The 26914-nt window shown below is 45.9% G+C and overlaps 1 protein-coding gene across 1 annotated transcript; it reads left to right on the top strand.

Moving 5' to 3' along the window:
- Window positions 1-1047: 1047 nt before the first annotated feature.
- tecpr2 (tectonin beta-propeller repeat containing 2) lies at window positions 1048-26803 on the top strand (the record flags this gene model as incomplete). Its single annotated transcript, XM_080850769.1, has 20 exons — window positions 1048-1157; window positions 2095-2336; window positions 2479-2607; window positions 3490-3621; window positions 4434-4591; window positions 5784-6090; window positions 6894-7026; window positions 7581-8054; window positions 8503-9332; window positions 10403-10586; window positions 11387-11560; window positions 13424-13604; window positions 13800-13941; window positions 15184-15424; window positions 16188-16277; window positions 17110-17343; window positions 23555-23703; window positions 24735-24876; window positions 25688-25837; window positions 26652-26803. The coding sequence occupies exons 1-20, from the start codon at window positions 1148-1150 to the stop codon at window positions 26801-26803; spliced, it is 4254 nt and encodes a 1417-aa protein (XP_080706895.1). The 5' UTR covers window positions 1048-1147.
- Between the last annotated feature and the right edge of the window lie 111 nt (window positions 26804-26914).

The raw sequence follows: 26914 nt of genomic DNA, 5'->3' as shown, positions 1-26914 counted from the left end.
AAAAGACTAGAAATTGAATGTTTATTTTTCATTGAATGTTTACATAAAGTTGCACTGGGTGCCTTTAAGTGTGTGCGCTCAAAATACCAAGTGAATGTAAAACAATTTCGTATCGGACAGAGCCATACCCAATTCCTGTCTATGTTAGTTAGCTATTGCGGTTTAATTGATTTACCCTTTTCTTCAACAGATGAAAAATCTCAGATTTTCTGTTTGTCTTCCTGTCTCGTCTCTCCCATATTCTAGGACCTCAACCTGCGCACCAGTGACAACATTGTACCCACCACAATTACATATACATTTTAAGGCCATTTAGCTCTGATCACTGACTTGTCTCTTTTTCTCTTTCAATATTTTATGTATATAATCTATGTTTCTAGAAATTATGTATGTCTCATGTACATATACACACGCATGTGTGCTAATATGTTATGCTCTGTAACTTGTATGAATGCGTCCGCTTGCTCCTGGTTCTCTCTTCTGTAGCAATATAGTGCTAATCTATTCGCCACTGAATTCCGTGCGAATAGTCACTTCGTTTCGTTAAATCCTGCTTCAAATGCCCTAATCCCACACTCACTGATTTTGAAGCCTACCGCTAAATCCCAGAGATTTTAGGGCTGTTGTACTGTCAAATGCAAGTGCATGAGGGCAATCTAGTTCCGATCAATAAGTATTTGAGGGTAGTGGGGACACTGGGATTAGGACATTATGTATGCCACAAACTGTGCGCTACGTCATTTGGCCGGAATTCTGAAAGGAAAACGTCTCCATGCTTTCGCATTCAATCCTCCGGCACACTTGGTGGCAGTAGCCCATTGCGTAGATATAGCTTCAACATTCAATGTTTTGGACTGAAATTGTACGTGCATTTGTTGTTGACAGACTGAATGCTAAGCATTGTCAACCATGATCCGCATCTTTAATGTCTTCGGTCAACGTTACCAGCTTGTTGTGTTACTGGCATCAATACTTGTGCCTTAAAAGTACAGAAGATTTTTTACAAATCGTAAGTTTGCAGGAAATGTTGACATTTACTGTCAATAATTTCAGAACCTGTAACATCAGCTAAGCAAGTAACGTTAGCTGACTTGCTATGCTGCCCCCGGGCTAACAGCTGGTCGTTAGCCCGATAACTGCTTCTGTTATGGAATCGGGTGAGACCAAAACGTTATCTCACTTCTTTTGTTACCATGCATGTTCATACATCGCTAATTTTAACATGTCTGCCAGATTATGCTTTCCTCCATGTCGTTGATACATTATAATTCGCAAAGATGATCTTACGTTAAAATGTAGCCCATGCCATGTAATATTAGGCTGCATATAACGTGTGCCCAGCTAGCGACAGCGTTGGTTGTTTGACAGTATGGCCAGTTGTTGTAATTTGTATGAATACCAACAGATCTTACGAAACGGTTGTCTGTAGGTTTCTTAATAAGAGGTAGGTATATGTTCCGGATTTACTCGTATTCCCTTAATGTTGGTCATTATTCAGAGCAGTGTGTTACAGTGACAGGGCGTGTGCAGCCACCAGCCAGCACACGAGTTAGCCTAGTGTTGGATGAGTTCGTGTTGTCCGAGGCAGGGTGCATGCACAGGACATGTGTTTTAAACTAATTTCTACATGTACGTCTGAAAATCAAACCGCGATGCTCATTGTCGTGATCTGAGTGTCTCCTGTCGCACCTGCTGTTGTCGCGTGAGAGGCACCGGTTTTGATTCAGACTGAGTAGCCTTCATAAACCGTAGGAGTGAACAGGAAGTCCGCACTGACACAGCACATGTTTCTGCGTCATGAGGCCTACTTTTACTTTTACTTTTACTTTTAATCATAATACCCCCACGCGCTAATTCATATTATGCCCGGAGCCAATTTAACGGTCATATTGATAACAGTAAGTAAATGCCTCAAACTTGGGTCATCTCTGATAGAACTAGAGAGACTGTCACACAAACGTTGTTGAATGTGTATCACCATGTAAAATATTCTTCATGTGATGGTTTGTCCACCAAAACTAACGCAAAGAAAAAAAATTGAAGTTACTGACACATTAATTTATTTAGTTTTAATTCATACTTTTCATATTACAGAAGCGGATCTCTCTGAGGCCACCATGGCAACACCAAATCCCACTGCTCCACTGAAGGAGTTCTCTCCGCTCTACTACCTACTCAATGCCATTCCTGCCAAAGTCCAGAAAGGTTTCCGCTCGGTGCTTGTCTATCTGACGGCCCTGGACAGTAATGGTGATTACATCGCAGTGGGCAGCAGTATTGGCATGCTGTATCTGTACTGCAGGCGAATCAGTCAGATGAACAAATACAATTTAGAGGTAAGAACACTATATTCTCTCTCAGAATGACTTACCTATTGACTGACAGAACTCGACACAATGCCACACTAAAGTACTTAAATAAAACATTTAAAAAAAAAAGTTTTCAGGTTTATTTTTTATCTTTTCCCCCTCCTCCCAGGGAAAGTCTGAGGCCATTACTGCTGTGAAGTTGCTGAGCTGTTTTGATGACCTGGTAGCAGTAGGCACCGCGTCAGGCCGTGTCACCTTCTTCCAGCTGGTCTCCCAGCTGCCTGGCAGGAACAAACAGGTGGGTCGCTGGGGACCACTCCTGTAACTGTTACTTTTTAGTTCTGTATTTCTGCATTGTTTACCTCTGCAATGACTCCTATGTAATGGAAAAAAAATTATAACAAATGTTATCATGTTGATTTGCAAAACTACTTCAAAAAATGTGATTGAATTGTTTCCTGCTAGACTTGCGTGCGGCAGTTGGCCCTTTGACTCTTATGGTTTAGGTATGCCTGATCTTCCGTGCATTTTATGTTCTCCTGTTATCTTTTTGTGTTTAATTTGTTTTAGTGTGTTTTAATGTACTTTTAATGTGTAAAACCTGTGAACCTTTGAGAAAAATGATGAGGCCAAACTGTACTTTTGACCTCAGTTGACTTTAAAAAAAGTACAATCAGGTGCCCCCTCAGGCAAGAGGCCTTTAGTTTGATGAGCACAGTCCTTGCAGACAGACAAAGGAAGTCAGGTTCATTTCATTTCAAAATGGTTGACCCACCTTGTTTTTTGGTGAAAACATTTGTATGACTTAAATGAAAAATATGCAACAATTTGCCACTTTTGGGGGGTATGTCTTTATTGGCAGCTACTTTTGGAATCATCTTCATATTCATTATGATAGTGTATGGTCAGGTGAAGGACGCATACAATCACCTGTCGCTCCTTATAGCCATCCAGGTCTTGAATGGAACAATCTGAAAAAAAAAAAAAACATTTGTAGCATTGCTTTCTATAGCACCAGTTAGTATGTTTGTAAGCTTTTCGTTTTTTTCAGGTATTTAGCTTGCTAAATTTAAACCAAAACCCTGTCAAATCCTCCTCAACCAGCGAATATGTTAATTAATCTCAGTCGCATTGCGTGAGTAGGTCAGATTTAATTAAAATACTTCTTCCCTCCCTGCAGCTGAGGCGCTTTGATGTAGTTGGACTTCACAAGGGCACAGTCACGGCACTGGCCTGGAGTGCTAACGGCATGAAGCTCTTCTCTGGGGACGACAAGGGCAAAGTAGTGTTCTCTGCGGTCGACCTGGATCAGGTGACTCTCCAGCTGTGCTATGTGTCCAAATGCTTGGCCTGTTTCCCAATCTCATCAATGCAACCTCACACTCAAAACTGCCACAGAGAATGGAGTATGTTGGCCAAGAATGATCATTATTCATAACACTTGCCTAAATCTCATCAATGGGGCGAAAGTGGTACAGGAGGTAGAGAAGTCGTTTAGTAATCAGAAGGTTCGATTCCCGGTTGAAGCGTCCTTGAGCAAGACACTGAACCCTAATTGCTCCTGATGTGCAGTGTGCCATCAGTGTAAATGTAAAATGTGTATACATTGTAAGTCGCTTTGGATAAAAGCGTTTGCTAAATGACTAAATGTAAATGTAATGCAACCTCACACTCAAAACTGCCACAGAGAATGGAGTATGTTGGCCAAGAATGATCATTATTCATAACACTTGCCTAAAGAAGCTGATGTTTTTCATCCACTTATCAGAGGGGATGAAAATGGTAGACCTCAGCATGGTGCCGCACGAGAATAGCGCAGATGTGTTTGAAATAAATATCAATAGTTTATTTGTTTATTTTTATTTTTTTGTTTATTTGATTATTTATTTAACACTGAGTCATGGGGTAATAAACGTGCTCTCAGGAAATACACACAAGAAAGCTTTTTAGACAATTTTACCATTCTGTGCATGTGTGTGAATGTGTGTGAATGTGTGTGTTTGTGTGTGAATGTGTGTGAATGTGTATGAATATGTGTGAATATGTGTGTGAATGTGTGTGTTTCGTGTGTGTGTGTGAATATGTGTGAATATGTGTGAATATGTGTGTGTTTGTGTGCCCCAGGGTGTGTGTAACCCAGTGATGTTGTTAGAGGAGCCCTCTGCCATTGTGCAGCTGGATTACAGTCAGCGCGTCCTGCTAGTCTCCACCTACCACCGCTCGCTGCTCTTCTACACCCAGGACCAGACTATGCAACCGCTGGGCACCAAACCCCGCAAGAGGTACCTCACTGCATACATGCCGTTGTGTGCCGTTACCGTTAGAACAATCTGCGTTGTTTCGGTGGTCTCTGCACCCCTAGTTTCACCACAAACAAGTGCTTGTTATGAAGTCTCAGATCCTCTTGGAGTTTTGGTTGCGGATTTATCGGATAGCGGAAAGTAGAATATCTGCGTCATATAACGTCATACACAGGGGGTTCAGGAAGTGGAACGTACTTTCAGGCATTGGTAGGGGTACCGAGACCTAGTTTTAAGCCTTATATTCTAACCCAAACCCTAACCCTAACCCTTAAAAATCCTAAGAAAAAGTTGATTCTGACACTTAGAAACAACACATCACTTTTTGTGTTCTACTTTCCGGTATCCAATAAGTCCGCAACCCTGTTTTTGTGTTCACACGCATCACTGCAATTTTCTCACTGCTTTGACATCCCAGCTGTAATAGCACAATCTAGAAGAGAGTGAAGATTTGCGCTCAACAACGATTCAGTGGAACTAAATTAAGAGGATGTCATATCAGCAAAAATCGAATGCTCCTTATTTCACCCCCTACATGTAGCCAACAGGTGGCACTCTTTATTACCCTTGGCTACCATCTGCTCACCCCACCTGTTTTGGAATCTGTAATAAATATTTATATGCAGGGAATTCCTAATGCAGAACGTCTCTTCTAACATGCAATATGGTTATTGTTGCCATATTGTGTACGCATGTGCTCTGGCTGTATTTTTCTGATGTAAATGCACATCTTTGAGTTAGCTCTGTGTTCTTAGAATCTCACTCACCCAATCAGTAACTGGCTGTGTGTCATGTTGATGTTGGTGATACTCTGTCTTGCCAGCCTCGGCTATTGAGCTGGTCTAAATTGCTGTAATTTTTTTTTTCCCTGTCCTCGTCCTTTTCTCTTTGTCCTCTGTTCACCCTCTCTCTGCCACCCTGGGCCCTTTGTCATCTATCCATTGTCTCTCCGCTCTCTTCACCTTCTCTTCCTCTCTGTTTGTTTATCCTCATCCCTCTCTCTCTCCCTCTCTCTATCTCTCTCGCTCCATCTCTCTCTCTCTCTCTCTCTCTCTCTGTCCCGCTCTCCCTCATTCTCTCACACACTCTCTCTCTTGCTCTGTCCCTCTCTCTCGCTCCATTTCTCTCTCACTCCCTCTCTCTCTCCCTCTCCCTCTCCCTCTCCCTCTCTCAGTAATGGAAAGTTCGGGGCCTGCTTCCAGCCAGGGCTGTGCAAGCAGAGCGACCTGCTAGTGTACGCATCGCGGCCTGGCTTACGTCTGTGGCGCACGGACGTGAGGGGCCGCGTGGAGGACACGCACGTGCTCAGGCCCCTCTTCAACTCCGAGGTGCCCCAGTTCCAGCTCTTCCCGCGGGTGGGGCCCACGGGCGGCTACCGTCCGCCCGACCGACAGCTAGGCCTGGTCAGCTGCTTCCTGAAGGAGGGCTGGCTGCTCAGCTGGAACGAGTACAGTGTCTACATCCTGGACTGCACCAATCAGGTACGAGTATAGTGTCTACATCCTGGACTGCACCAATCAGGTACGAGTATAGTGTCTACATCCTGGACTGCACCAATCAGGTACGAGTATAGTGTCTACATCCTGAACTGCACCAATCAGGTATGAGTATAGTGTCTACATCCTGGACTGCACCAATCAGGTATGAGTATAGTGTCTACATCCTGGACTGCACCAATCAGGTAGCCCAGAAACTTCACCCATCAGGATCAGACTTTGTGATAGTTTTGTCTGTCTGTTCTGATGCCTTCATTTTTTTTAGTCTTGTTGTTTTGCACAAAACCTTTACTAAAAATACCCTCCAGAAGCTGAGGAAGCTTGGACCCAGTTGTGTTAAAAATTATTTGAACAACATTGGCTCTCTTGCGAAGGGCATAAAAACCTAAAATGGTGGTAATACACTCCATATTTCACTTCGCACAGGGATTCATTCTAGCTTAGGGACAAGCATTGTTTAAAACTGAGGGCTTCCAGACAAGCATTGCAGAGGCAACTGAGCTGTGTGTTCTAAGCTAATAAAAGAACAGCCGCCAGGATGCATTCCCAGGAGCTTTGCTATGTCAAGGTCCCCTTCATTGCGGTTGCTCTGCATCTCTGAGTCAGACGCGGTTGCTAAAAGTGGTTATATTCTTATTTTAGCAGATAATTTTATCAACCTAAATATCCTTGAATAATGTAATAATGTATCTGATAATCTAATCCATTCAAAAAAATTGAAATATAATCTAATAATCCAGGTAATTTCAATGTCGAATATTTGTGGTTGTTTACAAATCCTTATTTAGGTGATCATTGGCGGGCTGGAGAGCTGTGGGGACATTGTGTCTGTCTCCTGCACGGAAAATGAGATCTTCATCCTGAAAGGGGATCGGGACATCTTCCGCATCTCCAACTGTCCCGAGGGACTGTCCTCCAACTGTGAGTGAATTGATTTCTTCATGTTAGTGCTGTCGACAAAAAATCGAATGGTTGCCTTTAGAAAGAAATATTCGGGATGGAGGACACAGGTTCGATTCCGGCCTGATGTAATTTCTCCTGTCCACTCCCCACCTCTTCTCCCTCTCATTTCCTGTCCCACTCTACACTACAACTATCGATTGAAGGCCAGAAAAGCCCAAAAAATAAATCTAATATTCACGGAAAAGATCTGCGCTTTTGACAGTGGCTGTTGTCTGTATCAGTGCGTTGGCTCCGAAAAAGTTACATAGACAAAAATCAAGGCCGAAGCTCACTCTCAAAAAAGTACCTTAAAGTACCTTAAAATAGAGTTTTTCATCCAAAAGTGGTTTATTGGCTTCACTAGACCAGAAACTTAAAGCACAAGTGCAAACATTTCGGGAATCAGTTCACCACCTTTAGATTCAAGAAACGTTTTGTCCCGTGGCCTGCTACATCCCGTGTCTGCCGTTTTCTTTTTTGGGTTCTTTCTCACACGTCTTTTTCTTTCTTCTTCCATCCTGTTTCTCTCTCAGTGTCGGAGCTCTCTATGCGTGTCACCTCCCCTCTCTCCGCGCCCACCATCTTGCTCGCGCCAAACGGCGCTGTGGAGGTGGCTCAGCCGATCAGGACCATGGCCATCATCGCCGAGCCCGAGGAGAGGCCCGCCGGAGAGGGCGAGGAGGTGGAGCAGGTGGAGGAGGTGCAGGAGGATGGCGGCGGCACGGGCACGGACCCGTCCCGAGGCACCGGCCTGATGGAGCGGCTGGAGCCGGGCGAGCTGCTGGCGCTGAAGGGCATCTGGAGCACCAGCGCGGGCATCAGTGAGTCAAGGAGCCGCAGCAGCTCCGTCACGTCCTGGGACAGTATGCCGGGCACGTGCGAGTACTCGCCCTCGCCCTCTGACCTCTCCAGCAGCCGCTACAGCACGCTGACGCCCGAGGAGCTGCAGCAGGAGCTGGTGGTGAAGGCCATCAGGGTGAAGAAGAGGGGCAAGAGGAGGCGGCATGGTGAGGCTTCTTTCTGTGTGTGTGTGTGTGAGTGTGTGTGCGTGTGTGTGTGTGTGTGTGCGTGTGTGTGTGTGTGTGTGTGTGTGTTTGTGACTGAAGGAGTGTGTGTCTGTGTGTCTGTGTGTCTGTGTGTCTGTGTGTCTGTGTGTGTGTGTGTGTGTGTGTGTGTGTGTGTGTGTGTGTGTGTGTGTTTGTGACTGAAGGAGTTTGTGTGTGTGTGTGTGTGTGTGTGTGTGTGTGTGTGTGTGTGTTTGTCATGGATGGAGATTAGGAGAGGTGTATGTTCATGTTTTGCGTAAGGCAACACAGTGTGAGAGTGCAGCGTGAGCATCTTGCTTGAACAAAAAACATGTAGAGAAATGCCAGCGAACCTTCTTAGGTGTTGGAGTCGTAACCTTATGAGAGAGGAAGTAATCAAACTGTCCTTTGTTCATTTTTCCCCACACAGAAAGCAGCGGTAGTCGTGGGAACCGCGTCGTCCTGGAGCGCAGCAGCTGGTCAGAGAGCATGTACGCGGGTGAGGGGTGCGGCCCGGAGGGCAGCGAGGCGATCGGCACCCCCTTGAGCGAGGCCCCATCATCGGACCCCACCAGCCTCATGTGCAGCAGCCTGGAGCTCCGGAGCAACACGTCGCCCGACCAGGAGGGCACCCCGACCACCGCGGACTCCAATCTCACCACAGACCCGTTTGCCCAATGCTCTCCAGCGGGCAGAGACTCATCAGCCGTCCCCTCTGGCGACATGGAGTGCCCGGTGGGCAGCAAACATTTGGACTCGGCAGCCGCCGCTGCGGAGCCCGAGGAGAACCAGGATGGAAGGAGCGACTCGGCAGAGGGATCCGAAGGCAACCCCGACTCCTCGTCTGGCGGCCCCCCTGAGGCGGTAGAGGTCGTGACCCCGGATGTGGACCTGCTGCTGGAGTGCACCTTCTCCTACATGCAGGCGTCCGAGGAGCCTGAGCCCATGGAGGACACGAGCTCCGTGTTCACAGATCTTGCCGACGACAACGACGACGCCAAATCCTCAGACCCTGCCGACCCCGTCGACCCCCAGGACCCCGCAGAGGCCTTCGCTCTGGAGCTCCCCATCCGGCCGCTCGGATACTCTCCGTCACCCGAGCCTTCTCCGTCGCCCTCGAGTGATGACGAGGACATCTACGGCCACGGAGTGCTCAACTCCACTTCCAACGAGCGGCTGAGGGATGGGCTGGACGCACTGAGCTTGCAGGGGATCAAGCAGCACGCACAAGAAGAGTCCAGGTTACACAAAGCAGACCAGGTTAGGTGCTGACTATGAACTATGATGAGTACCATTTAGTCTTAACTCTTGATTCGAAACGTTGCAGATACCGTGTGCGGATAGAGAGTGTTCGTCTTAACGATAGGGCTATCTGTATTAGTTTCTTTTCAGACGCAGACAAACTCGGCTCCGTGTAAACTTGACTTTAAATAGTATGAGTTGCCTTCCTTAAGATAAAAAAAACACAAAGCAGGTGTACTTCAAGTATACACACTGTATCGTACACATTGTCTACAAGCATAACGTCAATCATTTAGTTGATTATGCTGCCTCAGATGTCACATAAGTAGGTGGTTGTATTAGGAATTAGGATTGTATTCCCTTTCATCTCCTGCTATTGAGATGTCAGTGTTGTTTTTACCTGATCTTATTTCCTGATTTTATTTGGACAGCTCACTGTCGTCATTTGAAATACTGAAATGGTGACCGCTGTGTCCTTCCCACCCTGTCCTGTCTCTCTGTGTCCTGTCTCTCTGTGTCCTGTCTCTCTGTGTCCTGTCTCTCTGTGCCCTGTCTCTCTGTGCTGATGCTTCCCACCCTGTCCTGTCTCTCTGTGTCGTGTCTCTCTGTGTCCTTCCCACCCTGTCCTGTCTCTCTGTGTCCTGTCTCTCTGTGTCCTGTCTCTCTGTGTCCTGTCTCTCTGTGTCCTGTCTCTCTGTGTCCTGTCTCTCTGTGCCCTGTCTCTCTGTGCTGATGCTTCCCACCCTGTCCTGTCTCTCTGTGTCGTGTCTCTCTGTGTCCTTCCCACCCTGTCCTGTCTCTCTGTGTCGTGTCTCTCTTGTGTCCTTCCCACTCTATCCTCCTTCCCACCCTGTCCTGTCTCTCTGTGTCCTCCCCACCCTGTCCTTTCTCTCTGTGTCCTCCCCACCCTGTCCTGTCTTCCTGTCTCTCTCCTATCCTGTCTCTCTGTGCTCCTGCTTCCTGTCACGTCTCTCTGTGCTCCTGTCTCTCCTGTCCTGTCTCTCTGTGTGTTCCTGCTTCCTATCCTGTCTCTCCTGTCCTGTTTCTCTGTGTCCCTCCCACCCTGTCCTGTCTCTCTGTTCCTGCAGCTGGCAGAGAGCTGGATGGGATACTCCGGCCCTGGCTGCGGCATCCTGAGTCTGGTGGTGACCGAGCGACACGTGTGGTGTCTGGACTTCAAAGGCAGCCTCTACTGCACCCCGCTGCCCAACGGCGTGCTCACCTGGCAAAAGTTTGAGGAGAACGTCCAGCAGGTGGCACTGTCTCCCTCAGGTCTGGAAGACATCCGCATTTTGCTTCTACTTAGATGGATAGATAGATAAATGGATACTTTATTGAACCCGAGGGAAATTAAGGTCATCCAGTAGCTTACACTTAACTCAGTAACATACATACATGAATAACAATAAATACAATACACACAATACACATAGGGAGAACATGTACACAGGTAGTGGGGCGTTTACAGGTACAGGATAGATCTGGCCCTATATAACAGTGTGCAAAAGCATGAAGGACAGGCAAGGTTTAGATGAAACACATAAGTAATAGCACTGCTCTCTGTAACTGTAGTGTTGCCTGCGTTCTGCAGAGCGTGATGTGGCGTGCTGTTTTGAGTCTGAAGTTATTATTTGAGTCTTTACACCGTAACGTATCAGTAGCATGAACAGAGGAGAGGAGAAGATTGGTGAGCGAGTGCGCTGAAATATTGAGATGTTTTCACACGTGTGATATTGAATTAAATATGACAAAGATATACTTGAGATGCCAACTGAGCCTGTTTATAAGAAGGCATGGGAAGGAGGTCATTTGGACCGTCTACTGGCCAGTCGTTAGTCCTCAGAGTTAAGTGTAAATTGTTGCTTCTGAAAGAGTGGTAATGACAGAATCGCAGTGTAAGTCTAAGACACCAAAACAGATTGTGAGCCAAATACTGTGATGGCATTGAGGGCTCTGATGATTCAAACATTTAGGTTGTGGACTGTATGGTTGATCTTTTGCATTACAAGTTCCAGAATAGATTGTGTATATGTTGAGAGCACGGGGGTTCAAAGGGCTGCTGTTTTCCTCAGGCGCTCTGCTGTGGAAGGTGGAGCAGAAGACCATGACGGCGTATGCCTGCGGTAAGGTCACCATCAAGGGGAAGAGGCACTGGTACAAGGCCCTGACGGAGACGGCCTGCGTGGCTCTTAGCGAGGACACAGCCTGGATCATTCGCACCAATGGAGACCTGTACCTGCAGACAGGTGAGAGCCCACAATCTCCTCTGGACACACACACACCACACACACACACACACGTGCGCGCGTATCCGGTTTGTAAGCTTCACATAAAGACGAAGGTTTGGGAAAGCCTGCCACAGACTGAAATCATTCGTGCTTTCTTTAGTTTGCACTGTACATTTAAAAGACATGAAAGTAGGCTACAAAAAAAACAAACACAAATCTCAATGCCAAGAACTCCAGTAGAATCCATAGGCTTTGAGTGTCCTTGTGTTCAGCTTGACTCCACTTGATGGCGCTATGGATTCAGAAGTCATCTGAATGTCCAGCTTGTTTCCCAGTAATAGTCCTCTCATTGAGAATGTATCCTATACATGTTTACATCAGTTGGTTTTGCTGCTGACATGACTGCATGTCAGATTCAGATTTACTGTACCTACTGTGATGTTTTTACTATCTAAATAAAGCTATTGACGGTGTAAATGCAGTGTGGTAGCGTCGGATGCTAGGTTTCATGCACCTTTAAACAGTTGGGGCATGCTAATAAAGGGTTAAGAGGATGACTTAGTGAGGGCTGTTTAAAACTAGTGGGTTTTGTGTGTGTGTGAGGCAGGGGGAGAGTCTCAGAGTGTTTTTTTTTTTTGAGTGATGTTGAGTGTCAGTCTAAACTAGTTGACGTTGCGTTAATAGAAGATTGATAGGACTTAAAGGACATCCTTGAATGACACGTTTGAAGGGGGCCAGGCAAGACCGTGTCTGTGAGCTTTTGTTTGTGTGTGTATGCGCGTGCATGTAGGCAGGCAAGTTGCTGCAATGGTGTGATCTAACTGCTTAAACGTTACATAACTAGCCTGAGCACAAGATCAGGGGCAGTTGGTCCTCACACACACACACACACACACACACATATGCTCCAACACAGTACCCTCCTCTCTCCCAATACATGCCCACTAACACACACACACACACACACACATAGCCGCAGCCAGCTATTCATTCTCACAAGCCCAAACTAAGTAGAGGTCATCCACATGTTAGCTAGAACACTAACAGTCGAACTGACGAGGCAGGCTAGAGGTCATACACACAGCCAGCTGGCCAGACACACACACACACACACACACACACACACACACACACACACACACACACACACACACACACATTCATGATCCATGCCCTGTTCTACTGTTACACACTCAGTCATTCATGATCTACAGTATATCCTGTTCTACTGTATTTCATAGTTACATGAATACAGGAACACAGATCAAGTGGCCTTTTATGTCATCCAGTATTCATTTCAGCTTAATCCGTTATGATTCATTGGTAAGGTTAAACATCATGTGGATACAGACCACCAAAAATTACTCCGGTTTTGAGTACCAACTTAAAAAAAATTTACCACAAAAACGTTTTGATGGACAGTTTTAAGATTTCATACAGCAACATTAATAAACTAGACAAGTTGTTTTTTAATGGTGTGTGGCAAGCTTACACTGTAATGCGTCTGCTTGTTCATATTCGTTTTCAATCTATTAAAGTGATTAGTGAGCATTGTACAGTATGTCCATACTCCATAATGTGTACGCGTACTGTATGTAGAATTACTATACAGTACCAGTCAAAAGTTTGGACTCACCTTCATTTTTTTTGAAAAGTGTTTTCTTTACTTTTATTATTTTCTACATTTTAGATAACACTTTTTTTGTTTAGTACGTCATTCCATATGTGTTCTTGCGTAGTTTAAATGTCTTCAGTATTAATCTACAATGTAGAAAATAATAAAAGTAAAGTAAACACTTCTCCAAAAAATTAAAGGTGTGTCCAAACTTTTGACTGGTACTGTACACTTGTGTGTACTTACTGCAATGCTTGTGTTTGCAGGGTTGAGTGTGGATCGGCCGTGTGCCCGCTCGGTGAAGGTGGAGTGCCCGTGCCCGTTGGCGCAGGTGTGTGCCAGGGCCGGTGTGGTGTGGGCGCTGAGCGAACAGCGGGGGCTCTTCTACAGGGAGGGGCTCAACTCCTACTGCCCCGAGGGAGAAGTCTGGAAAAATGACAAAATCAGGTAAGTGTGAGCCTGTAGCGAGCTCTTTGAAGGCAGACTTAGTTTACTTTAAGACAGATAACCCAACATGTCTGTTTGTTTTTGTCTGCCTGTGTCTCTCTTTCTGTCTGTCTGTCTGTGTGTGTGTGTGTGTGTGTGTGTGTGTGTGTGTGTGTTTTTTTGTGCACAAATGTGTCTGTGTGTGTGTGTGAGTAGTGAGAACCAACCCCTGGAGCCAATGTGCATAGCGCTGGGTGAGAATAACACTCTGTGGGCTCTGGACACCAATGGAAGCCTTTGGTTCAGGACAGGAATCTCCCCCAAACTGCCCCAGGGAGAGGACCAGCACTGGTGGCAGGTGAGGTTGTAAGCACAGCTGTCCGACATGCATGGAAGTAAACACATAATAATAATAATAATAATAATAATAATAATGGGGGCATTCAGAGAATGCAAACCTCCGCCTTGTGACCTTGACCTTTGACCTTGACAACTGAAAATCTACACAATTATTGCCATTATATTACCCAATCTCCCCACAAAGTTTGATGGAAATCGGTCCATGCGTTTCTGCGTAATCCTGCTAACAAACAAACAAACAAACAAACATACAGGGGCGAAAACATAACCTCCTTGGCGGAGGTAATAATAAACATCTAACACACTAAAGAATATGGCTTGAAAATATTGTGAATGGATACATATTGTCAACCCAGGGAATGGCACATATGGAAGTAAACTCATCTTTTTTTTTTTGTAGTGAATCCAGGTACAAAAACAAAATTGAATTCATTAATACATTTTCAAAGTCTCTTTCCATTCACAGAAATATTACAAACATTACCCCAATGAAAAACTAAAATGGGATTAACTATTCACAACAAATATAATTAATTATTACAAAGTCTCTTTCCAACACACTAAAGAATATGGCTTGAATATATTGTGAATGGATACATATTGTCAACCCAGGGAATGGCACATATGGCTAGGTTATGTATCAGTGACAGTACTGAGAATATAGTCTTGCCCAATAGCATTCCAGTCCTGCAGTGAGCCTGTAACAATAGCCATTAGCTTTGCTAAGCCACTTGAGATCTATTTGTTTGGGACAGGACATTTTCACTTATTTTTCTTAATTTTAACTTTTTGAAAGATCAAGGAGTTGGTAAGGAGGGGATGTATCCATTCTGTGATTACTCCAGTGTAAAGTTACAAACTTGATTTACTTAGGGGTTAAACCCCACCTATAGCCTACTACTGCTCTCATCCTTGGACCACAGATCAAAGGTGTTACAGGTCAAGCCTGCCTCTGTTGGTTTATTAGTGGACACAGGCATGAAATCATTCTGCTTTTGAGGGAATGGCTGTTATTTCTTCAATATATCAAGGTTACATACATACATACATTTTAGACAAATGAGAAACGTCTTGAACCTATATCGAGCCATGCTGTAGACATAGCTGCAAGTGTGGTTAGGTAATGAATCAGTGTGTAGCCAAGTGGAAAAATCAGAACATCAGACTCAGCACCTCAGTCCAACTGTGAATTGACCCTCATTTCACCTCCCATCTCCCCCGACCCCCCACCACCATGCAGGTAAGCATCACCGACTACGTGGTGTTCGACCAGGGCAGTCTCTTCCAGACGCTTATCCATGCCACGCAGAGCGTTGCCACGGCAACTCGTGCGCCCGTGAACCGGGTGGCGGAGTGCCTGCGCGTGGCGTTCCTCTCCCAGCACTCGCAGTGCCAGCCCAGCCTGGTCAGCACCAACGGCAGCGGCGTGTGGATCGCCTCCGGACGCAATGACTTCCACGTGGCCAAAGGCAGCCTCATAGGTAGGGGGCAGGGCAGCTCAAGCTTAACCAATCAAATCACACATCAGCGCCAGACAGCCAATGAAATTACGATGTAGTCCAAGCATGACCAATCGCGTCTAAAGCCCCAGTGTATGAGTGTTTGGGACACCCAATCAAGTGAGAGGGTGTGGTGTTTATGCTGCTGAGGCTCCCAGCCCAGGGCTTGCTAGAACTGTTAAAGTAACACTATGCAACAATTATACTTCAGGATTAGGGTTAGGATACACAGTTTTACCTAAAAAAAAACATCTTGAAAAAAATTGTGGCGCTACAATGATTTTTAATATGGAGAATCGCCTCCGTGCCATTGCCTTACCAGGGTCCATAGGCCTATAACTTCGTTATGTAGTTTTGCCTGCCGCAGCCCGACTCGTTTACTGTCTGCCGAGCTAGTAAGTAGCTTATTTGCCGTCTTGCTTTGTCTTGTGTTGCACTTGTTTGATGTTTGACTGTGTAAGGATAGTCGCTGAATAACTATTTTGTCATAATGTCAAAGTCAGCACATTTCAAGAGATTTCGTTAGTTTTAGCTTTATCCGTTGTGCTGCTTTAAAATGGTTGGTGTTTGTATGTGCTTGTGAAATGACTCCCTGATAACCAAACTCTGAACTCTTTGTCTGGACATCACAGATACTGTTCTACCTTTGGACCATAGACATCAACAAACACATTCTGTATTTTGCTGTTTATCTGCTTATCTGGACACTGTGTGTGTGTGTGTGTGTGTGTGTGTGTGTGTACAGGTACTTACTGGAGGAGCGTGGTCCCAAGAGGAACAGCGTCTGCCACTAAATGGGCTTTTGTCTTTTCCTCAGCTGTACCCTCTAAAGAAGGTGAAACCCTTAGCTACACCCCGGTTGCCACATATGCCAACAAACCAACATTTGGTTTAGTTTAAAAAGAAGCCTGTTTAGTTTCTAGTGCTACTCTCTTTAGGCATGGACAAGGATAACTTTGCACAGTTGCGTGTGTTACGATGGATTCCATTGTTGCAAAGCCCAAATCCTTTAGCTTCCTGGCTGTTTCTGATTCTATGCTAATTAACCATGGTATTCATCGTGTTTGCACCACTTGGCAAAAATTATGTTTTTGATTTTTTGTTTTGTTCATAGTATTAATGTGAAGGCAGTTGCTCACAATAGTCACACACACACACACACACACACACACAAACACACACACAAACAGAAAGACATTAGATATCCTGAAATGGATTTGGATGAAAAGGTGTTGTTTTCATTTCCCCCATTGGTTAGTGATGGCTTTGCGGTTGTTCTGTGTGTGTGTGTGTGTGTGTGTGTGTGTGTGTGTCTGTGTGTGTGTGTGTGTGTGTGTGTTTGTGTGTGTTTGTGTGTGTGTGTGGGTGTGTGTGTCTGTGTCTGTGTCTGTGTGTGTGTGTGTGTGTGCGCGCTCTGTGTGTGTGTGTGTGTGTGTGTGTGTGTGTGTGTGTGCGCGCGCTCTGTGTGTGTGTGTGTGTGTGTGTGCTCTGTGTGTGTATTTAATATTTATTGTTACACCAGGTTTTATTGCTCTTAGCTTGATTGTTCTCTCCCTTGTACGTCGCTTTGGACAAAAGCGTCTGCTAAATGACTAAATGTAAATGTGTGTGTGTGCTCTGTGTGTGTGTCTGTGTGTGTGTGTGTGTGTGTGTGTGTGTGTGTGTAGGGAGTTTCCTGTGGCTGGGTCAGAGCAGGAAGGATCTGTTCTGTATCTGGGACGGGGACCTGCAGCTGCGCACCTCCACCGTGCAGCTCCCCCCGGACACTGAGATGGTGCATCTCTCCGCATGCAAGGATGCATTATGGGGCCTGGACCAACATGGCCGCGTCCACATCCGCTCCCTGACCGTGGGCTGCCCCACCGGCATGCACTGGAGCCTGCTGGACCTCAGCCAGCTTGGTGAGTATAGAGACACACACACACACAAACACACGCAGACACACACACACACACACACGCACACGCACAGGCACGCACACGCACACGCACACGCATACACACACAAACACACAAACAAAAACACACTCACAAACACATACACACACGCACTAGCACACGCACACATACACACACGCACACGCACATACCCATGCACACACACACACACACACTCCCACACACACACACGCACAAACACATACACACACATACACACGCACACACACACACACACACACACGCACACACACACACACACACATACACACATACACACACACACAAATGCGCACACACGCACAGACACACACACACACACACCCACAGAGGGCTACCATGAGTTTGCCTTCCAAATGATGAGGGTCATTGCCTTGCTTCACACACAAATACAAACATACGTGTGTACACACACACACACTCACACACACACTCACACACACACACACACACACACACACACTCACACTCACAAACAAATGCACACACACACACACACACACACACACACTCACACTCACACTCATTAACAAATGCACACACACACACACATACATAAACTCACACATACAAAGTCTGTTACATAAGCAGAGAGGAAATGCCACATACCCTGTTGATCACATGGGTGCTAAATGTAGCTCTGGGGGGTATGGTGGGGGGGGGGGGAGGTAGGGGGCGGGGGGGCATCGATAAAGCCCTGGTGTCTGGATGATTTTCCTAGAACAGCTGTTCAGAGAACACTGTCTGTCCCATTAAGTAGTTTAAAAATACTATTTCAGAGTGCTTCCGTGCGCTAAATGGGTAATTATATATTTTCACTGGAGGCAGTCCTGTGTGTACAAATGGCCGTGATGTTCAGCTACGGGTGCCAGGACTGGGTAAATTCTTGGAGGGGCTGGCTGAAATGTCAGTGGTCTGTTGTGGTGTCAGGTACACAGTACTGAGGTCAGGAGTGACACCGGGCTGCGTGGGGAACATAGTATCCCTCGCTGACACATGACGGGTCACCTCAACCGCCCCCACCGCCACCCCCCACCGAGCCACACACACCCCCACGTCTCAGTTGATGTTATCCATCTCTCCCCTGCCTGACCCACCTCTGTGCACCTCATGCAGACACACATACATACACACACACACACACACACACACATGTACATACACACACACATGTACACACACACACACACACATACACACACACACACACACACACACACACACACACACACACACACCCACGTCTCAGTTGATGTTATCCATCTCTCCCCTGCCTGACCCACCTCTGTGCACCTCATGCAGACACACATACATACACACATGCACACACATACACACACACACACACAGGCACCCACACATATACACACACACACACATATACATACACACAACACACAAACACACACACAGACGCACATATACACACACACCCCCACACACACACCCACACACCCACACACACACACACACACACACACACACACACACATATACACACACACACACACACACACACACACACATGCATGCTCTGTAGTATTGAAGGTAGTGGTCTATTGAAGGTAGTGGTGGCTTTGTAAAACCTGTGTTGGAAGAGGAAAAAGTTGCAGTGACAGAGAACAGAGATGCAGTTGTCAGTCATGGTGTTCGTGCCCTGAAGTAACACAGTGTGACATTCTGACTTTGATAGGGACACATTTCAGAGGGGGGGGGGGGGGTTGACTCAGGAACAGCCTGGAGAGGAGGGGGGCGTGGGCGTGGAGGGGGTACTGCAGGGGGTTCTCACATGTCCAAACTCGCTGTTGAGGGACGTGTTTATATTTTTACAGGGCCAGGTGGTTCTTGCATAAGATGTTTTTCTGAGAAGGTCCTCGTCCCCATGTGATGGGTCAAGGTTCGAGGCTGGGAGTGTAAGAAAGAGGGAGAACAGGGAGAGGGAAAGAACTTGTAGATTCACAAAAAAAAAACACCGACTTTGTGGCTCTTTAAGTCAAAGCATTCAAATAATGATTCAGTTCAATCATGTTTCACCATTGTGTGTGTGTGTGTGTGTGTGTGTGTGTGTGTGTGTGTGTGTGTGTGTGTGTGTGTGTGTGTGTGTGTGTGTGTGTGTGTCTGTGTGTTTGTGTGTTTGTGTGTATGTGTTTGTGTGCTGTTCATCTGAGACATGGCCCTCTAAACCAATGGCGGATTAGGTGTCCTGAAGGTTTTAGCGTGTGTGTCTTTCTGTGCTTTGCTGAAATATTAATATTTATTAAAGCACCCTTCTTGGTCATGTAATTGAGAATTACTGAATGCAATGTGAATCCAAAAACATACTAAAACATTAATGTGGTCCAGGTGAGTCTCACTTACGTATAGGTTTTGGTATGTATTGCATTCTGGCATGACATTGCATTCTGGACTGTTTGTATTTACAATGGCTTGCATATTACTTTTGCTTTATTAGCATACTCCATGGATGGCGTTCAGACTGCTGAAATGATTCTGTTTCTTATATAATTGTAACTGGCATTGGGACTTAGCCTGGATACCAGACCGAACCCTGCCCACAACATTTTTGGTCTGGAAGTTCGGTCTGGCACTGCTCCGTTGGGGAGAAATTATCAGAGATCCGAAACGATCTATCCAATCAAATTGTCAGGGCGGGCTTTATACGATGATGGACAGATGCTTGAGTTGAATTAACGGTAATTTCGAAATCGTATCAAGATGGCGGCGTCTCTGGAGCCTGTTAGTGGGAATTATTTTATGTGAATTAAGCTATCTACACAACTTTTTTATTTCTACATTGACTCGGTTAGTTGTGCATGTGCAACATGAATGTTGCAGAGTATTGTAAGTCTTAACTGAAGCTCTCTATACCATTATTGTTAGGTTATTGCTAACGCTTAGACCAAAAATCCATTGAAACACATAGTAGCTAGCCTGCTAATAAGTATAAGGTTCGTTGAAACACGCCCCATAATCACAGCTCAATGGAGTAGTATCAGACTCATATTCTGACTAGAATTATGAGTATGACATCGTCAGGCTAACATTTTCCCAAAGAGTGGGCAAAATAAATGTGTCTTAAAAAAAAAAAAAAAAATAATAATAATAATTATCGAGAATACACAAACAACCCTAGAACAAAGGTGTATACGGACAATTCATTTTTGTTTTAAAACTCTTAAAGGAAAAGTAAAATCTGCATTTATAAAGGTTTGATTTAGTAAGGAGAGCTAAAGAGGGTTAATGTGAGATTGATGGGCCTGAAAGGACATCCTGGAACTGTGTGTTTGCTTACACACATGGGGCAAGACACTGTGTCTATGTGTGTGAATGTATATGTGTCCGTGACGGGTCTACAAATAGAGGAGCATGTGATGAGAGCAGCTGTAGCCATGCCCGTTTTTGGGAGGAGGAGGAGGAGGAGGAGGAGGTGTGTGTGTGTGTGTGTGTGTGTGTGTGTGTGTGTGTGTGTGTGTGTGTGTGTGTGTGTGTGTGTGTGTGTGTGTGTGTGTGTGTGTGTGTGTGTGTGTGTGTGTGTGTGTGTGTGTGTGTGTGTGTGTGTGTGTGTGTGTGTGTGTGTGTGTGTGAGCTCCGTGGGCCCGCTGATGGCAGACACATTTTTAGCCCGTTCCTCTGTCCCACTGGCCTTATGATTTGACTTATACAGACCCTTGCCCCTTGCGAGTCTGAAGCTCCATTAAAAGCCATAGGTGGAATGGTCACAGGATAGACTACGCCTCAACTCTAGTTCATCTCCAGAGCAACGAGCTAAACAGGGTCAACATTCCCTGGACGGACAAGGATCTGTTTTGACCAAGGCACTCTGGTTAGAAAAAAGTAAACAGCATTGGTGTGTGTGTGTGTGTGTGTGCGTGCGTGTATGTGGTGTGTGTGTGTGTGTGTGTGTGTGTTATAGTCACAGCTGCCCCAGCAACGTAAACACCTCTCATATGGCTCTATTGGAGTTCTGTCTGCACTGGTTCCTCAGTTCCACAGTTCTATTTGAAAAGTTCAGTGGCAGGACCTCAGTGATAGAACCGCTGGTATTAAGACCTTTGGAATCTCTGCAGGTTCTCCACTGGTTGCAGTGAGGTTAACTTAATCAGAACAGAGGCACGATGACCTTCAGTCACCAGTCTGAACGACCTCTTTGTACTAGTATTGAGACATTTGTTTAAGGTCCTCTCCAGTAACAGATAACAAGTCTGCTTCAATGTGTATTGGCCTAGACAGGTTTGTCAGTCAGTCGAAGTGATTAGATGACATGGAGCCACAGCTCAGACACCTTTTGTTAACTCTAATAACTTCAAGGCAACCCCATTTGGAGAAGCCAATGTAGGCTCAACGTATCATGACACGTGACACGGCACTGATAGTATTCTACTCTGTGTGCACTTCAGCTATAGCGCACGTAAGTTGGCTGGTGCCAGCGTCGATGTATTTTGGAACACCGTGTTCCTCCCAGGAGTCACTGAGGGACCCGTGCTCGTGACCCTGGCCTAGTTACGTTTCAGGCTCGTTCAGTTCGCTGTGTCGGCCGCCCGCTGCGCTCTCTAAGTGGTCTACTTTCTGCTGCTTTTTTTTCTTACCCCCAGCGAAATAGAATCTGGTATCCGTTGTTGCGGAAGGAGTCTGGTTTCTGGCGTTGTTGCAAGGCGGACTCGCTGCCTTTTCAAAAACATGTGAGCCTTCAGGCCCAGAGGAGCAGCCTGTGGAGGGGCCATCATTTATCATCTCTGTGACAGGAAGGGGACTTTTTGTCATATAGGCTGGTGAAGACATGCATGTTTTCGGCCATGGTGATGTGTGTGTGTGACGAGTGTGTGTGTGTGACGAGTGTGCGTGCGTGCGTGCGTGCGTGCGTGTGTGTGTGTGTGTGACATGTTTGTGTGTGCAGGGATCTCTGGAGAGGGCAGGCAGGTGACAGGTCAGGTTACCCTCTGCCCCACTGGCTCCTTTGGGGCCTATAAGTGTGTGTGTGTGTGTGTGTGTGTGTGTGTGTGTGTGTGTGTAGGCAGAGAGAGAGAGAGTGTGTGTGGAAATGATGATAGCCTGATCTGTGTCTCTCTGTGTAACTTTTTTCTCTCTCAGTTTTAATATAATTTCAGATAACCATTTGTTTATGCTTTTCATATCTGTGTGTATTGGGTGTGTATTGTGGCTATGCAAAAAAGCAGCGATAATCCACTGTTCTCTTGTCCAGTCCGTTAAAGGGGAACTACTAAATTTGAAAATACACCTGGGCCCTAGATTGTATCTTTTGGGTTGAAATCTTTACTAGGGACAAAAACGAATCAAAATCGGTCCAGTATTGAGTTAGAACGCTAAAACCGCCACAAAACGTCTTTGCAATAAGGGTCCGGCAACATGGAAAGAGTTCCCACAGAGATGTTTACCCCAATGTCTGTAAAGAAACTAAAGAAACTTATGTAGCTCCCCATCCAGTGGCTGAAGTCGATCATCGAAGGGAGGCGCTCCACTCTGGGTGCCCACTGCAGCACCACACAGTAGGCCAATCAGCTACAGGCACTGAATGGGCTGCTCCAATCAGCTACAGGCACTGAATGGGGTGCTCCAATCAGCTACAGGCACTGAATGGGGTGATCCAATCAGCTACAGGCACTGAATGGGGTTCTCCAATTAGCTACAGGCACTGAATGGGGTGCTCCAATCAGCTACAGGCTCTGAATGGGGTGTTCCAATCAGCTACAGGCACTGAATGGGGTGCTCCAATCAGCTACAGGCACTGAATGGGGTGCTCCAATCAGCTACAGGCACTGAATGGGGTGCTCCAATCAGAGACTGGAAGAGAAGAAGGTAAAACACTGACCGTACAAACAGACCGTACGTACAGACATTTTTGACAGTTTCTTTACAGTTCTATACAGACGCAGGCGTATCTCTGGGGATCCATGTTGTCAGACCCTTATAATAATATGTATTAGCTGATCAGTGGCTTAAACAAGTGGTTTACTTCGACGTGCCTGCTTGCTCCATAGGATTCCATTGTATAGCTGTTTTGCGGTTGCCACTGGACCGATTTCGATTGTTTTTTAAGTAGGAAAATTTGTAAAATTTGTAAAAATAAAATCAAATTGAAATCATCTTAAATTCCCTTTAAGATGATTTATTTATTGATTGTGTGTGTGTGTGTGTGTGTGTGTGTGTGTTTCATCAGGGCATGCCAGGCTGGTGAGCATGTCGTGCGGGAGCCAGAATGTGTGGGGGAGTGACTCCTGCGGCATGGTGTACTTCAGGGTGGGGACGCAGCCTCTCAATCCCAGCATGATGCTCCCTGCCTGGATCTGCATTGACTCACCTATTCTGGTATGCACACACACACACACACACACACACACTATACGTATGCTCAGTGTAATTGATGTAAGGACAGGTAGCAAAGTTGGTCTGTTATGCACTCTGTCATACACACACACACACAAACAAAATGGACAACAAATCTAAGGACCTTGATGGGCATCCTCAAGACAAGAAAGACCTGTGATGAGTTGAAATGGGACTTTTTGACTGCTGACTGAAGCTGTTTGTGTGTGTGTGTGTGTGTGTGTGTGTGTGTGTGTGTGTGTGTGTGTGTGTGTGTGTGTGTGTGTGTGTGTGTGTGTGTGTGTGTGTGTGTGTGTGTGTGTGTGTGTGTGTGTGTGTGTGTGTGTGTGTGTGTGTGTATGCAAGATAACAGCAACACCCCCCTCACGTTCATGGCACACACACCCTTTGCCAAACATACTCACCAGAAAGTCACCTTAACCACAACCTCCTAACGTGACGTGAGTCTGAGGGGCTTGTCTCAGTGTTATCTACAAAAAGCACTCACACAGACACACACACACACACACACACACGCACGCACGCGCCACAAATATGGCTCATTTGACGTCACTGAGCCGAGCTGCTATCTGAAGAGCACGATACCTAATCCTTGCTGAGAGCTCAACACTGGTGTGACCGTGCCTGTGAGATTGAAGTAAAAACTCAAAACTCCAGATACATGTGTCCATGCTACATGTTTCAGCTTGGACTTGAGTATTGACAGAGTGTCATGGTCTGAGCAAAGCCTTCATTACCATGTTTTTCTGGGTGTGTCTCTGATTTGCCTTTAATCATACTGTGACACCTGAGCATTTTAAATATTCAAAACACCAGTTTTTCAGAACAAGATATTGTTATAAAAAAAGAAAGCTTCTTAATGTGCATTGATTTGTTTGTGTGTGTGTGTGTGTGTGTGTGTGTGTGGGTGTGTGTGGGTGTTTGTGTTTGTGTCTGTGTCTGTGTCTGTGTCTGTGTCTGTGTCTGTGTCTGTGTCTGTGTCTGTGTCTGTGTCTGTGTCTGTGTGTGTATAGCCGGTTGGAGTGCAGCTGGTTAGGGTGCACACCAGCCCCAATGACCACATGCTGTGGGGGCTGGACAGCCGTGCCAACGTGCACGTGAGGGTGGGCATCACTGACGAGATGCCAGTGGGCACGGCCTGGGAACACATTCCAGGTACGTCAATTCATATTTCTGTAGCTTCACATTTCACACACACACACACACACACATTCTCTTAAGAATGATTTTTAGCTCAATAAACAGCCAGTGTGAGTCTGCACTCTTAGCGCTTAATGTGCAGTATTTTACAAGCAGTTGTTTAGCATACAAGCACGTCAATTCATATTTCTGTAGCTTCAAATTTTACACACACACACACACACACACACACATTCTCTTAAGAATGATTTTTAGCTCAATAAACAGCCAGTGTGAGTCTGCACTCTTAGCTTTTAATGTGCGGTATTTCACAAGCAGTTGTTTAGCATACAAGCACGTCTTTTGAGTCAAAATTGATGTTTATTCATCATTTCATATCAATGTATATAAAGTATAAATAGTTCTCCCTTTAGATTGGGGGGCTGCCAAAAACTCAATAAACTGATAAAGCATAGTTAATGCCTTGGTGAATAATCTTTCTGTGTTAGGTGCCATTGATTATTCTTTTTCTAAATAATATAAAATAATAATGTGTTTTATATGGGTTTTTGGGTAGTTTTGTTGACAATAAATAGATATATAAGTTATGCATAAATTAAACATGTACAACATTTTTCTTCTACTGGGTTTGGAAATATCCAACATGACCAAAATACATTAAGGTCATTAATATGTAGTTTATTGTGTGTACAGTACAGTGTGTAGAGTAAGTGGGCTGTCCAGGTCTGATTTTTGTCTGTCTGTCCTTCTGTCTGTCTGTTTGCCTGTCTGTCTGCCTGTTTGTCTGTCTGTCTGTCTCTGTGTCTGTCTGTCTGTCTGTCTGTAGGTCTGCAGGCCAGTCAGCTTGCGGTGGGCATGAGGACAGTGTGGGTACGGTGCCCTAACGGTGAAGTGGCAAGGCGGTACGGCATCACAGATAAAAACCCCGCAGGAGACTACTGGAAGAAGATCCCTGGCCTGGTCAGCTGGCTAACAGGTGAGACGACCAGCGGTGCAGAGGAGGGGGGACGCTAACATCGCTAACATAGCTGTGCAGAGTTATTAACTGATGATTGTGGCCTCACGTATGGAGAGTGGTGGGGATGGATCAGGGTCACTATGAAACTGGGGGGGACTTGTCCCCCCCGTCCCCCGTCCCCAGTGCTATCTGCGCCCCTGGAGACGGAAGTGCCTCTTCCAGGGTTTCATTTCAGTATGACTGTCACTGACGGGCTCAAATAAAATACATGAAGACATAATGAAATCCCATACAGATTCATTCACCAGTTGGGTTTGTGAAAAATAGATTGGCTATCAGGTTTATGTCAAGGTTATGTTATGTTAATATTATCCTATGTCCAAGACTTTTAAACATCATCGTTATCTGCTGAACATCAGGGTTGGAATCTGTGCAAAGGTTAGGAAGAAGTGGGACAAAGGTGATTGTTTGAATGAGCCACCTACCCAAGCGTACCTGTGTAACCTCTTTCACAGTCTGCATGAGTGCAGTTCTAGGTCTCTCCTGTGTAGACGTGCATGAGCTTACTGTAAGCACTGTTTTGGTGAATAGTGAACGCAAGTGTTTCGGTTCAGGGCTGAGGTTGTTCACAGTGTTCAGATCAATGTGTTAAGTTTGCAGTGCAGTGTAATTGGCTAATTGGTAATCATCATGTATGTGTGTGTGTGTGTGTGTGGGGGGGGGGGGTTGTATGTGTGTTTGGTTTCATTGTTTAACCACATGTCTGTGTATATGTGTGTGTGTGTGTTCAGTATTGATGTGCATGGACTGATTCCCTCTGCTCTCCCCTCAGTGACTCCTCTGGATGAGCTGTGGGCCGTGACTCCGGCAGGTGGCCTGACCCAGCGCCTCACCAAAGCCCTGCAGCCCCACAGCCCCAAACCACACCCCTCCACCGGTTCCCTTAGCAACGACGACATGGAGGACGAGTGGGAAGTCATCTAACCCCCCCCCCCCCCCCCCCCCCCCCCCTCATGCAGGCAGAACTCTTCTAGGCAGAACTGGTCTAGGCAGGACCCGTTGAGAGAAACCTTTTGGTTTTTGTTTACATCTTTC

The sequence above is a fragment of the Sprattus sprattus genome, assembly GCF_963457725.1.
Source record: "Sprattus sprattus genome assembly, chromosome: 13".
NCBI lineage: Eukaryota > Metazoa > Chordata > Actinopteri > Clupeiformes > Clupeidae > Sprattus > Sprattus sprattus.
The sequence above is the reverse complement of the archived record's forward strand: the minus strand, read 5'-3'. Positions and strand labels throughout refer to the sequence as shown.